Below are 14,018 nucleotides of genomic sequence, written 5' to 3' on the forward strand. Positions count from 1 at the left end.
CCAGCGCAGAATGTCAGTAATAAGTGACTGGGTATCGTCTGTGCTGTTATTTGTCTGTGAGGCTGGGCTACTCAGGCTGAGGCAAGAGGGCATGCTGAGCTGGAAGTTAGCTGGTGAGTAGCCTGGGCAATACAGTGAGAAAATAAAACAAAAGGTAAAAATGCTCTTCCTTTTGGCTTCAGTGCTGTAAGCTCGGATCAGTTTATCCTTAGAGAGAACGTGAGGCTCTTACTCACAGCAGGTTGGTACACGAGAGATAGTTTATCCACACTAATTCTTGGGAATGCAGAATACCTTTCTCTAGAAAGTCTGACGTCAGTTCTAGGGTTTTCATAAGGGCTCCTATTGTGCTGAAGAATGCTAAGAAATTCTTCGTTTTTAGATTTTTTTAAATCACGAAAAGATGTTGAATATTGCGATACAACTCTAAAATGTGTTTTTCCCGTGTCCTCCTCCTCCTCTTCCTCTTCTTTTTCTTCTTTGAAAAATAATTTTAATAGGCTGGAGAGATGGCTCAGAGGTTAAGAGCACTGGCTGCTCTTCTAGAGGACCCAGGCTCGCTTCCCAGCACCCACATGGCAGCTCACAACTGTCTGTAACTGCAGTTCCAGGGGATCTGACACCATCACACAGACATACATGCAGACAAAACACTAACACACATAACCAAATAGTTACATTTTTTTTCACAGCAGAGTCTCACTGTGTATCCTGGCTGTCCCAGAACTTACTCTGTAGACCAGGCTGGCCTCTAACTCAGCTATCCACCCCTGCCTCCTGAGTGCTAGGATTAAAACATGTTTGACTGTATACCATGTGAGTGCCTAATGTTTACAGAGGTCCGTAGAGGGTGGTAGACCCTGGAATTGGAGTTACAGATGGTTTTGAGTCACTGTGGGGGTTCTAGGAACCAAAGTTCTAGTTCCCCAGTAAAAGTAACATGTGTTCCTAACCACTGAGCCAAACCCCCGTTAGTGTTTTTGAAGGATTTTGGGACTCTGTAAGAAATACTGGTCTGTAGCATTTCGTCTTTTGATTTTTCTTTTTTCTTTCTTTTCTTTTTTCCTTTTCTTTCCTTTTTCCTTAAATCATTTTAGGCTAGATGTGCCTTGTATGCTCATGTACTTGATAAGATGGGAGCATCACGTGAGCCTAGGAGTTTGTGACCAACTTGGACCACTTAGGGTGATCACATCTAAGAAAAGAGAAAGGGCTGGACAGTTGGTTTAGTGGTTAAGACCACTGGCTGCTTTCCGAAGGACTCGGGTTCAATTCCCAGCACCCACACGCCAGCTCACAATTGTCTATACCTCCAGTCCAGAAGATTTGACACCGTCACATACATACAAGCAAGCAGGACACCAATGCACATAAAATAAAAATAAGTCATTTTAAAAAGAAAAGAGAAAAAAATGAAAAGGAAAAATGCTTAAATCAAGTCTGTTTTAGCCCTCATTGAGTGGGGAGGAGTTTCTGTAGATTCTGGTTTTATGAAGGTTTGGTGTTAGTCCTGTACCACATTCACTGTTGACAGTGCATCATACATGCTATGTTTTCCCCCATACATGCTCTTGCCATGTTGCCTAGGCTAGCTTCTAACAGTGGACCCAAGCAATTCTGTCTCCAGCTTTTCTTCATAGGCTGTCTGGGAGAGCATGTATGCACTGTTATGTGTAGATATGATTGTATGTTAAACTAAAGATCTTGGACATATGCAGTGGGGATTTGACTGCCATATGGTATGTGGCTTCTCTCCATGTTAGAAAGAAAGACCTGCTTCTTTCAGTTTACTGCTTAATTATAGAATAGATAAGAACCCTGTCGTAGGCTGTTTGAATTATTTATTTTTGACTTATTTTTATTTTTTTTTTCTTTTTGTTTTTTTTTGGAGCTGGGGACCGAACCCAGGGCCTTGCGCTTGCTAGGCAAGCGCTCTACCACTGAGCCAAATCCCCAATCCTTGACTTATTTTTAAATGATTTATTTTTATTTGTGTGTATATGTCTTTGCAAGCATATGCCATACTTGTGTGCATGCATGCTCTTGGAAGTCATGCACTTCCAAGTTTAATTAATTTATGTCTGTGTGTGTGTGACTGTGTGTGTGTGGTTGTGTGTGTGTATGTGTGTGTGTGTGTGTGTGGTTGTGTGTGTGGTTGTGTGTGTGGTTGTGTGTGTGTGTGTGTGTGTGTGTGTGTGGTTGTGTTGTGTGTGTGTGTGTGTGTGTGTGTGTGTGTGTGGCTGTGTGTGTGGTTGTGTGTGTGTGTGGTTGTGTGTGTGTGTGTGTGTGTGTGAGTGTGTGTGGTGTGTGTGTATAGGTGCCGGAGGAGCTGGAGGTGTAGGTGGTTGTGAGCCACCTATGTTCCCTTAACCACTGAGCCATCTCCCTCTTGTTAGACTGTCCTAAAGAAGATTTTTACCCATGGTTAATATTTTTAGCTTCATGGAAATTGCTAGCACAGGACAGACAGGTATGAAACAATGGCAACATATCTAGACTAGGATCCTTTTTATGTTTATTTGTTTGTGGAGTGGTCATGTAGCAGTTAGAGAACAACTTGCTGGAGTTGGTCGGTTCATGAGAGTCCTGGAAACAGGTTACGCTTGGCCACAGACACCCTTTACCTGATGCACCTCTCTCTGGCCCTGTACAAATGCTTTTAAAAAGTAGTTCTACCATTAATTACTGTTGTGCATACAGATTATCTGATCAATCATTATATAACCACTGAGAAAGGGACTTATCCTTGAGTTGGGAAGCTTTGGGCTAGTACTAATATTTTAAAGCAAACATTACTTTATTTCAGAATTTTAAGCAAACATTTTCATATTGGAATCACTTGGAGGGGAAGTAGATGTCAGGAAATTTACCCTTAGACTGTTAAGATATTGCCAAAGAAAATCCCTTTTGTGAGGATACATGGGTTTGATGCTTGCCAGTACATATACTGCCACAATAAAATGGATTGCCTTAATTAAAATGTAAATCTATTGCTGGGGGTTTTCTAGGAGAAAAATTGCATTAAGTCGTTTGCATTTTTATTTTTAATTATTCATTTTTGTCTGTGTAAAACATGCTCTATTTATTAGAATAATAGAAACCCTTTCCTCTATATTCGTATTCTCTGTGAATCAAAGAATTACAATGTATCCTTCTTTCTCTTTTAAACAACAGTTTTACTAAGCTGCAGTCTCTTTAGCATTCAGTTCACTTCCTGAATTGTTTAATTCAGTTTTTTGTATATTCATAAGTATATACAGCTGTTATCACTGTCAGTTTTAGAATCTTTAGGAAATCACAGTGGTTAATTCTTTTTAACCTTTATTTAAATTAGGCCCTTTCAAGCCACCTATTTCTAAGTACACAATTCGGTGTTACTAAATGCATTCAGAATGCTGTGCATCCTCACCCACTGTCCATTCTGTACACTTCCTCATCCCGCCTAATCCCCATTTCTTCCTCTTCCAGCTCTGGGCAGCCATTGCTCTGTCTTCTGTCCTAGGAAGTTTGATAGACCTCCCGTAAGTCTCTACAGTACTATTGTCCTTTCCTGTTTAGCTTGTACCATCACTGAGAGTAATGGTTGTAAATGTAATTCTGGGGAAGTTTTCTTTGCCCCCTTTTCTATGCCCATTCTAGTCCACTTTAGCTTCCCAATAAATGAAAGGAGACCTAATACATTTATTAACAAGCTACAGGTACCATGCTGGACAGACACTCATCTCTTGTAACCATCTCACTGCCTATTTTCCCAGCCATGTGGTCCTTTACCTGAATCTGAGTCTTTCCCTGGCTTGTTCTGTTCCATGTGTGTCCTCATGGCTGCTCTCTCATAGCACACTCAAGGTAAATCCTCCTGGTCCTTTTCCTCTTTTCCACTCTTTTTCTTCTCTTTTTTGCCAGTGACCCTCCCCCACTACTGGGATTGGAAGTCCCCCTATTCTTCTTCTGTCCAGCCATAGGCTGAATTAGTTCTTTATTAATCAATCAGAGGTGATGGAAACTTTTACACATCATTGATACTCTAAATAGTTGACAGTGCCAATATCAGGACTGTAACCAAACTCTCTGGGCATAGCAATCGACATCTCTCTACACCACTACATGGTGCACACAACCATCCCTCAACAAATGGTCTTCAAGGTTCAAAGCCTCCTCCCTTTTTAGACTGAATAATACTTCATTGTATGAAGTATTTTGTTTACACATTCAACTGAGTACTTGGATTGATTCTGTCTTTTCACTGTTGGAAATTCTAATCCCTGATTTTGACTCAGAATTGTTTAAGCAATGGAAGCGAAATGTTTACATTTTTGAGGAGTTGCCATATTGTTTTTATAAATAGTATCTGTACCATTTTATATTCCCAGAAGCATTCACAAGGATTTAATTGCCTACATCACATAGTCTATTTTATTTGTCTGTGCTCCTACAACAAAACACTGGCTATCTTATAAAGAACTGGAGTTTATTTCTGTCAGGATTGGATAGTTGAGGATCAAATGACCATGTGACAAAAGCCTTCTTGTTCTGCAGTCCATGATAGACAACAAGAAAGGAAGAAGAGGGGTTGGGGATTTAGCTCAGTGGTAGAGCCTAGCAAGCACAAGGCCCTGGATTTGGTCCCCAGCTCCGAAAAAAAGAAAAAAAAAAAAAAAAAAGAGGAAGAAGAAAGGGATGAGAGAAAGAAGAGAAGGGAAGAAGCTAAGGGAAGAAGGCTGTCTTAGTTAGGGTCACGGTTGCCGTGATTAAACATCGAGATCAAAAGTAGCTTGGGGAGGAAAGGGTTTACTTCACCTTCCATATCCCAGTCACAGTCCCCAGAGGGAAGTTAGGACAGGAATTCAAATAGGGCAGGAACCTGGAAACAGGAACCGACACAGACACCATGGAGGGGCGCTGCTTGCTGGCTTGCTCTTAATGGCTTGTTCAGCCCTGCTTTCTTATGGAACCCAAGACCACCAGCCCAGGGACAGCACCACCTATATGCTGGGCCCTCTCACTTCAGTCATCAATCAAGAAGAAGTCCCACAAGTTTGTCTACAGGTCAGTCTGGTGGAGGGCATTTTCTCACTTGAAGTTCCTGCTTCCCAAATGACACTAGTTTGTGTTATGTTGACATAAAACTAGCCAACACAATTGACTCCTTGGTAACCTGACATAAATATACACCACTATTCAATCTTCCCCTTCCCATATGTCCTTAAGAGAACGTGTTGATATTAACATAACAATATAAACCAGTCCAACTTTTAAAAGTTCGTTTTTAAAAAATTCAAATACTTAAAAATTAAGACTTTTTAAAAAAAGATTTATTAATTTATTACATATAAGTACACTGTTGCTGTCTTCAGATACACCAGAAGAGGGCATCAGATTCATTACAGATGGTTATGAGCTACTATGTGGTTGCTGGGATTTGAACTCAGGACCTCTAGGAAGAGCAGTCAGTGCTCTTAACCACTGAGCCATCTCTCCAGCCCAATTAAGACTTTTTAAAATGTGGGGAAAAAAAATCTTTCAATTGCAATTGAGACTGCACCTTCACCAATGCCCCCCATCCCCCGACCCCCACCTCCCACAGTGACAAGACTCAGCTGCTCTCCTGCCTCCTTCTCGCTGTTTGTTTTGGAGACAGGGTTTCTTTGCTTAGCCCTGGCTGTCCTGAATCCTGAAGTAGCTTACTGCAGAGATCTGCCTGCTTCTGCCTCCTGAATGCTGGGATTAAAGGTGTGTCCCTTTCCCTCCAAACAACGACAACGACGACGACGACGACGACGACGACGACGACGACGACGACGACGACGACGACGACGACGACGACGACGACGACGACGACGACGACGACGACGACGACGACGACGACACGACTTCACCCTGGAGCTTCACAAGCCAGGCCTCTATTATGTACACAGCATTATCTTCTAAGTTCCCAAGAACAGCCTAAGTTCTGAGTATTCAGTGGGTTTCCAGCCCAAAGTCCACACACTACCGTGGTCCTTCCCAGAACACATGGTCAGCCCTGTCACATGAGACATCCCTGGGACTAATTCATGTCTTAGGGTTTCTGCTGTGGTAAGACATGGCCAAAAGTAACTCAGGAGGAAAAGGTTTATTTCAGCTTGATCACATGACTTGATCACAGTCCATCATGATGGAAAATCAGGGCAGAAACTCAAGGCAGAAACCTGGAGGGACGAACGTAAAGAGAAGTCAAAGGTATGTTCCTCGTGGCTTGCTCAGCTAGCTTCCTTATAGCACCTAGAGCCACCAAGCTAGGGGTGGCACTGCCCACAGGTCAAGATGGGGGCATTTTCCCAATTGAAGTTCCCTCTCCCTATATGACTCAAACTTGTATTAACTTGATACAAAACTAGCCAGCATGGAGGCTGAATTCTCTCGGTTTCTGTAGTTAGTACACTGACTCATTCTGGAGAATACAGGCAAAATGGCTGGTCACCTCTTAAAGGTCCTGACTCTTAACACTGTTACAGTAGCAGTTAACTTCCAACATGAATTTTAGAGACCAGAGCTCAAACATAGTAACTTGATTTTTTTTATGGCATCCTAATTGGTGCGAAGTGCTCTCACCATACCTCTGATTAACATTTTCCTAATGGCCAACAGTATAGAGCACCTAAGCATGTTCTGAGTAGTTATTTGTATTTTTTTTAGAAATATTTATTCAAGTCCATTGCCCATTTTAAGATCAGACTATTTTCATGTTGAATTGTAAGAGTTTAAAACAATGTATTCGGAAATTTGGGCATGGTGGCACATACCTATAATCCCAGCATAAGAAGCTGAAACAGGAGGCTACCCTGAGTGACATAATGAGTCTGAGAGCAGCCTGGGCTTTGTAAAGACTCTGCCTCAAAAAATAAATTTAAAAAGGGAAATGTATGTGTATATATATATATATATATATATATACACACACTGAGACAGACTGAGGCCTGGTTCATAAAGGCCTTTGTGTGTCCAGTTAAGGAGGCTTGAAGGGATGGGAGGAGGAGACTGTTGAAGGATTAGAAAGCAGAAGGCTGTAGGATTAAACGTACATTTTAGAAAGATCACCCTCGTGCTGGGGCTAGAGCTCTGTGGTAGAATGCATACACAGCTTGCACAAGGCTCCAGACTCTAGCTCCCTCACCAGAAAAAACAAAACAAAACAAAACAAAACAAAACCCAAAGCACTTTTTCAAGTAGAAAAAAATCACCCCCCCAAAAAAGTAAAAAGTGAGGCGCAGAATGGAATAGGAAAGGAAGCTAAAGGCGGAGAGGCAGGAAATGACGTTCCTCCATTCAGAAGTGATGAGCCTACACCCAAACGGTGGCAGTGCAGATGGAAGGGGAAAGCAAGCATTGTCGATAGAACTTCTGACATGGCTGGTTGTGACCTGAGCGAGCTGGAGTGATAAACTTGGTGGGGGGGGGAGGAAGGAGGGGAGGGAGGGGGAGGAGGGAGGGAGGGAGAGAGAGAGAGAGAGAGAGAGAGAGAGAGAGAGAGAGAGAGAGAGAGACAGAGAGAGACAGAGAGAGACAGAGAGAGACAGAGAGAGACAGAGAGAGACAGAGACAGAGAGACAGAGACAGAGAGAGAAACACAGAGAGACAGAGAGAGACAGAGAGAGATCAGGAATCATCTGACAGCAATGAGAAACTGTGGGTGGCATCCCTGAAAGGATGGACTTGCATGGGTCAGGAATGGAAGGAAAGCTAGCAATCAGGCAAGTCCAGGTTACATGGAGCATTGAGTAAGCTATTGTATAGAACATCTCGACAACACACATACATACACATTAAACAGAACACAAACTTTTATGAAATTTTAGGTTGAAGGAAGTAGCAAAGACATTTGGGGACAGATGGAGACATTTGAATATGGAACAGACACGAGATGATTATAGTGAATTTGGTTATTTTTGAGGATATTAAAATAGCTTGAGATTATATAGGAGATTGTCCTTATTTTTAGGAGATGCATGTTACAGTATTCAGGGGTAGTGTCATTGTGCCTGCACTCACATAGGGAGGATAGAAAAGCATGCAGTCTGAACAGTCCTCTGTCCAGGTGCTGGGCACAGAGCTGCTACTGAGCTTTCAACTTTCCTCTATGTCTGACCTATGAGTAGGTGGTTACTAGTAGCACTGGGGAGCAGAATAGAGCCGATGGTTATTTGAGTAGCATGGGAAAGGCGACCATAGGCAAAAAGCCAGGAGGTGAGTCTGGAGTCCTGAGATAGTTGAGCCATAGGACAATGAAAAGTTTAAGGTGATGACCTCTGGGCCACGAATGGTTTATCATTCAAAGCATAATTGTGAAAAGTGTATTGGATAGTATACTGGAATAATAGCTAGAAGAGGTTTGGGAAGTTAATAAGTGGCTTGATAACCTTTTGTGAAGTAGTGAGATAAACTTTCATTGCTTTGCACATGCTAGGCAAGCCTATTATCTCCCTGTCTTTATTGTCATTGTTACTATTATTGAGGTGTGCTCTATGGTATATGTGTAGAGGCTAGAAGAAAACTCTGGGAGTCAGAACTCAGGCTGTCAGCCTTCCCTGGTAAGCACCTTCACCCACTGAGCTGTCCTACCAGCCCTCCTTAGTAATTGAGGCAGGGTTTCACAGCGTAGCTGAGACAGGCCTGAATTAAAACCTCCCCATTGGCTACAACATCTAAAATATTGAACTCCTTTTACTTATATTTTAAAGTTTGTTTTCTAGGCTAGAAAGATGGGTCAGTGATTAAGAGCATTTGCTGCTCTTTCAGAGGACCTGACTTTGATTACCAACACCCACTTTAGATCATTCACAACTATCTGTAACTTGAGCTCCAGATTAGAGACCTTCTGTGGTCACCTCTACTATATGTGTACATGCCCCCACACTTAATAAAAATAAAATAATTTTAACTACATTTTAAAAGATAAGCCCTCACTGTTCAGCCGAGGAGGACCTTGAACTCTTGTTCTCCTTGCATCCATGTCCTGAGTGCTGGGATAGGAATGTGTGCCACTACTCATGGTTGAAATTCAAATTTTTCCTGGGATAGCCTTGGCTGTCCTGGAACTCACTTTGTAGAGCAGGCTGATTTCAAGTGGAGATCTGTCTGCCTCTGCCCCCCAAGTGCTGGGATTAAAGGGTGGACCATGATACCTGGCTGGAGATTCAATTCTTGATAAATTTTTTTGTACCGATTGATAGTATTCTACTAATGAGAAACTTTACCCAAAAATGGAAGGCATTTTTGAAAACATTAAAATAGCAATTATTAAAGTTATAAATTTGTAACTGACAACTATAACATAACATTTTCTACTATTATAAATAGTTTATTCATTCAGCTGAACTTTCTTATATTAAATACTTCACAAGAACGCCAAGGGTGGTGTGGTAGCCCCAGCCTGTAATCCTAGCAATCAGGAGACTGAGGCCAGTGGGGTTTGAGTACAGACCTCATGTGCCGTGTAGTGAGGACTTGTCTGAAAACAGTGCCTCCTATCAAAGTACTAATAAGGATTTAGTCTGGACACACGTCCATGCTATCAGAGCCACACAGCGAGCTTGGCTGCTGCTCAGAGGGCACTGCAGCTCCCCAGGGACAGAAGTGGCTGCTCTGTGTGATCATGAGTTACTACCTCAAAAGCCACCAGCCCCTCAGTTCCAACCGGTTGTTCTTTAAGATGAATGCCAGCCCTTTGGGTTTCTGGAACATCAGCCCATTTCTCCAGTAGCTTCCTGAGTTTCATCCAGCGTGGCAAGGGTGGGTTCTCTCAGATTTCTCATGGTCATTACTAACAGAAGCTTTCCTGGGGCTAGGGTTGAGGTTAGTTGGCAGAGTACGCACCTAGCATGCATGAAGTGCTGGATCAGTACCTGTACTGTAGAAGCAGAGTGGTGGCACATGCATCCACTCCCTGCACTCAGGAGGCGGTGGAAGGAGGATCAGTTCAAAGTCATGCTCTGCTAGCCAGTCAGTTTCAGGTCACCGGGGACACACATGAGAGCTTGTTTAAGTAATAACACCTTTCTCATATTTTATGTAACTACACCAATTTCTCCCTTCCTCCCCCTCCCTCCCTCCCTTCCTCCCCCTCCCTCCCTCCCTCCCTTCCCCCTCTCTTTCAGTGTGTGGGGGGTCATGAGTCAACATCAGGCGTCTTCCTCCATTGCTGTCCACTTTTTCTGAGCTTGTCGCTCATTGGTGCAGCTAGACTGCTGATGAGCAAGAATCCTTTCTCTGCCTCCACAGCCCTGAGAACAGAACTGGTGATGGCCTGAGCTTTTATATGGGTGCTGGGGATAGAACTCAGGTCTTCAGTGAACACTTTCCAGTCTAAGTCATCCACCTCCCCAGCCTCCTCCACCATGGAATTCCACTGAGGTGGACTACAAATGCACAAAGTGAGCAGGACTAGAATGTTCACTGAAGATGTTATTCTAACAATGAAAGTCCTAAGACCCACAATTAGGGGGTTGGGGGGGTGGGTCTAACTAATTTTGCTAAAGATCTCTATTTGAATATCAAGCAGTCACAAAGATATATAATGTAATAACTTTTTTCTTTTAGAATTATTTATTTTATGTATCTGAGTACACACTGTAGCTGTCCTCAGCCACACCAGAAGAGGGCATCAGATTCATTACAGATGGTTGTGAGCCACCATGTTGTTTCTGGGATTTGAACTCAGGACCTCTGGAAGAGCAATCAGTGCTCTTAACCACTGAGCCATCTCTCCAGCCCGTAATAACTTTGAGAAGGAAGGATACTTACAAGTTACTTTTGAGTGAAAGGTTAAAGCCCAATATCAAGAGTAACTAGTTCTGGGTAGAGAAGGTAGAGAGTTTTAGGTGATTTTAAGCTAATTTAAACTCCCCCATATTCTTTGCCCTGCTTCTGGGTATGGACAGTTTTGATGTCCAGAAAGAGCATGTGCTCCCGTTTTACAAAACCAAACTAAACAAGTGACCTTGAAGGTTGTTCGAAGCGCTTTTGACAGGGGCTGAGGTTGCTTTCCAAGGAGCTCACACAAACAATAAGCAATAATAGAAAATCCTGGTAGGGACTGAGTAAAGAACTCGATGATTAATAACTGAAAACAGGTGACAAACACATGGAGGGAGCATTAGTGAGACTCAGAAGTAATCAGAGAAATGTAAATTTAAATAATGAAGCAACATTCATGTTTTGTTTATAAAATTAGCAAGCTTTTTATTGCCATGTTATAGTAAAATTTAATTATATTAATAAATTCTGTTGTATTCCTCGTACGCTGCTAAAGATGGAAGATTATGCTAAAATCTGGAAAAGTGCATTTAACTGAAGGAACTACAGGTTATAGTTCTTATGTGTGAATGCTAATAGTCAGATGAAGTGAGATTGACAAGGAACAGGATTCGAGTTGGAAAGACCTAGGTTCCATCCAGCTCAGCCCCTTAATGAATTCTGACCTTGGGCGAGTTGCTCACTGAACTTTGGTCTCTGGTTCTAAGAATGAGCTGGAAACAGACACCACTACTTACCCAATGACTACTTCTCAATGAATGAATGGTGAGGATGAAACGCCATGCACAAAAGGGCATGGACAAAGACAACCTGCAGGAAAATACGTCAGCAGGATTAGTGGTTGCATTAGAATAAGGAGAATGAGTATTAGAAACATCCCCACTTTCATTATACAGGAGTGAACTGTCGCTGTCTTCAGACACACCAGAAGAGGGCATCAGATCCCATTACAGATGGTTGTGAGCCACCATGTGGTTGCTGGGAATTGAACTCAGGAACTGTGGAGGAGCAGTCAGCACTCTTAACTGCTGAGCCATCTCTCCAGCCCACATTTCCCACTCTTTCTTTTGACTTTTAAATTGTTATTCCTTCCTGTGGCCTCTGCCTAAGGTGGGGTGGGGGGCTGGTATGAGGTCTCATCCCATATTTGGTGGTTTTATATTTGTGATAAACTATGCTCATACCTTAGTCTTCTCCTCCTTTCTGGGTGTCCTGTTGTACACATTGCTGTACAAACTGAGACCTGATTACATAGCTGTGTCAGTGTGAACACTTGAGACTTGATGATGCTCCCTTTGTGAGGGGCCTAGGCTCCGTTTGTCCTCTGTCACTGAGCTGTGTATCTAGTTGCCCCGTCGTTTACTCATCAAAACACTTTGAAGTCAGTCTTCCCCCGTCCCTGCTCCTAGTATCAATTCTGTCAGCACATCTTAGTGAAACTGCCGTCAGAGTGTTACCAAGACCTATCATTTCTTTCTATGTCCACCGTACCCCTTCTGGGCTCAGCCACTGTCCATAATTGAAAGAGATACTGCAGCCACCTCTGCACTCGTCTCTGTGACCTTTCCCTTTCCAGTGTCTTCTCAACACAGTGACAGGTGAAGAGAAGAGCAGGTCACCATAATGCCTGGAACCTTCCAGTCATTTTTCACTGCATTCAGAGGAAAGTTCAAAATCCTTAAAGGATTCAGTACCCCACCCCACAGCTCACAACCGTCTGATCTTTAGCCTGTGTTCTGCGCTGTCTGTTCTTTCTGCCTGAAACTTTCTGGAGATATTTACAGATTGGCTCTTCCTGTCTGCCAGCTCTGTCTCTGTCACCTTGTCACTGAGGTGAGCATTTTCATTGGGACTCTTCACATCTCTTACTCCCCTCTTCCCCCCTGTGTTTAAGGTCATGTAACCTACTGTATATGTTGGTAAATATGTAGACATTTGTATCTCTTTCCAATAAAAATAGCTGTGAGGCAAGAATTTTATCTTAGCTCTTAGCTATGACCTTGAATGTGTGGGGCCTAGGGAGTTCTCAGTAACCTGCTGCCTGCTCACCATTCCACAGAGGTGGGATTTAACCCACACTTGGTTAAAGCTCCCCAAAGGACGCCCGGGGGGTTTATATGACTCTTACACTTTCACTCACACCCCGCCCCCATGGAAACTGAAGTAAATTTATTGTTATACCTCAGAAAAAAGTGTTCGGAGCCATGACTTCCTCAGCTCTGGGCTGTGCCAGCGCAGCCCTTCCCACCCCTGACTTGCCTCTGTCAGATCTGTTCTTTGCACTTCCTCAGGGAGCTGACATGGCAAATGCTTTATAAGGGAGACCAAGAACCACTCTCTCAGGTTCTTCCTCAGTTCGCTTTCGCCCTGCACGATGGCGCGTGCCTAGAGTCTCGGCATTGAGCTTGAAAGACAGCTTGGTCTGCATATGGAGATAGTGTGACCTGCCTCAAAATGGACAGATGGATGGACGGTTGGAGAGGACAACCAGGAAACCCCCAGATTTCCAGTTAGGTTACTGAGATTTTCCTTTGTTTCAAGTGATTTTGTTTCTTTGTCTTTTGCAGAGGCAATAGTGGCAGAACTTAATAAGAAGATCAAAGAGGCGTTTGAAGTGTTTGACCATGAATCGAATAATACAGTAGATGTGAGGTTTGGAAACATTCATTGTTATGGTTCTAAATTGTGATACAGTTCATAAACAGAAGGGGTGTTCTCTCCTTTTTTTTTTTTTGCACTATACTAAGCTTAGTGTGGTATTTATTTATTTTCTTATACTCTGTGTTTATGCTAACTACCACTTCAAGATAAATTATGTTTCCTATTCTTTGTAGTCTAGTGGAGAGACTATATTTTCATTGTCTAGTCCAACCCATACACTGTGAACTGAGTAAGATGAACTTCATTATAGCTTTAGTGATGCCACATGTTTGGTACTCAGTAAGTCTCTGTTTAGTGAGTGAATGGAATTTGCATTTTAAAATATACAAATATGGGCTGGGGTGATGGCTCAGTTTGTCAGAGTGCTTGCCATACAGGCCCGAGAGCTCGTTTGGATCCATATTGCTGACGTAAAGCTGCATGATCACATACCCGGACCCCAGCATCGGAGGACAGAGACAGGCAGATCCCAGGAGTCCCTGGTCAGCCAGTCTAGCTGAACAGCAAGCTTCAGGCAACCCTGCATCAAGGAAATAAAGAAACCTAAGAAGAGACCTGGGGCTGGA

At 42.9% G+C, this 14,018-nt stretch overlaps 1 protein-coding gene across 4 annotated transcripts in view; it reads left to right on the forward strand.

The window, feature by feature from the left end:
• The window catches only part of Efcab2 (EF-hand calcium binding domain 2), an 83,265-nt gene that overhangs the window by 17,766 nt on the left and 51,481 nt on the right, over positions 1-14,018 (forward strand). For 2 of the 4 annotated variants that reach the window (XM_032914840.1, XM_032914838.1), the window contains exon 2: positions 13,359-13,443. The exons of 1 other annotated variant lie outside the window; for it this stretch is intronic. In XM_032914840.1, coding sequence (XP_032770731.1) covers positions 13,359-13,443 — 85 coding nt within the window. The remainder of the gene's footprint in view (positions 1-13,358; positions 13,444-14,018) is intronic. One more of the 4 variants, XM_032914842.1, reaches the window with a different exon arrangement.

The sequence above is a fragment of the Rattus rattus genome, chromosome 10 (assembly GCF_011064425.1).
Source record: "Rattus rattus isolate New Zealand chromosome 10, Rrattus_CSIRO_v1, whole genome shotgun sequence".
Classification (NCBI taxonomy): domain Eukaryota; kingdom Metazoa; phylum Chordata; class Mammalia; order Rodentia; family Muridae; genus Rattus; species Rattus rattus.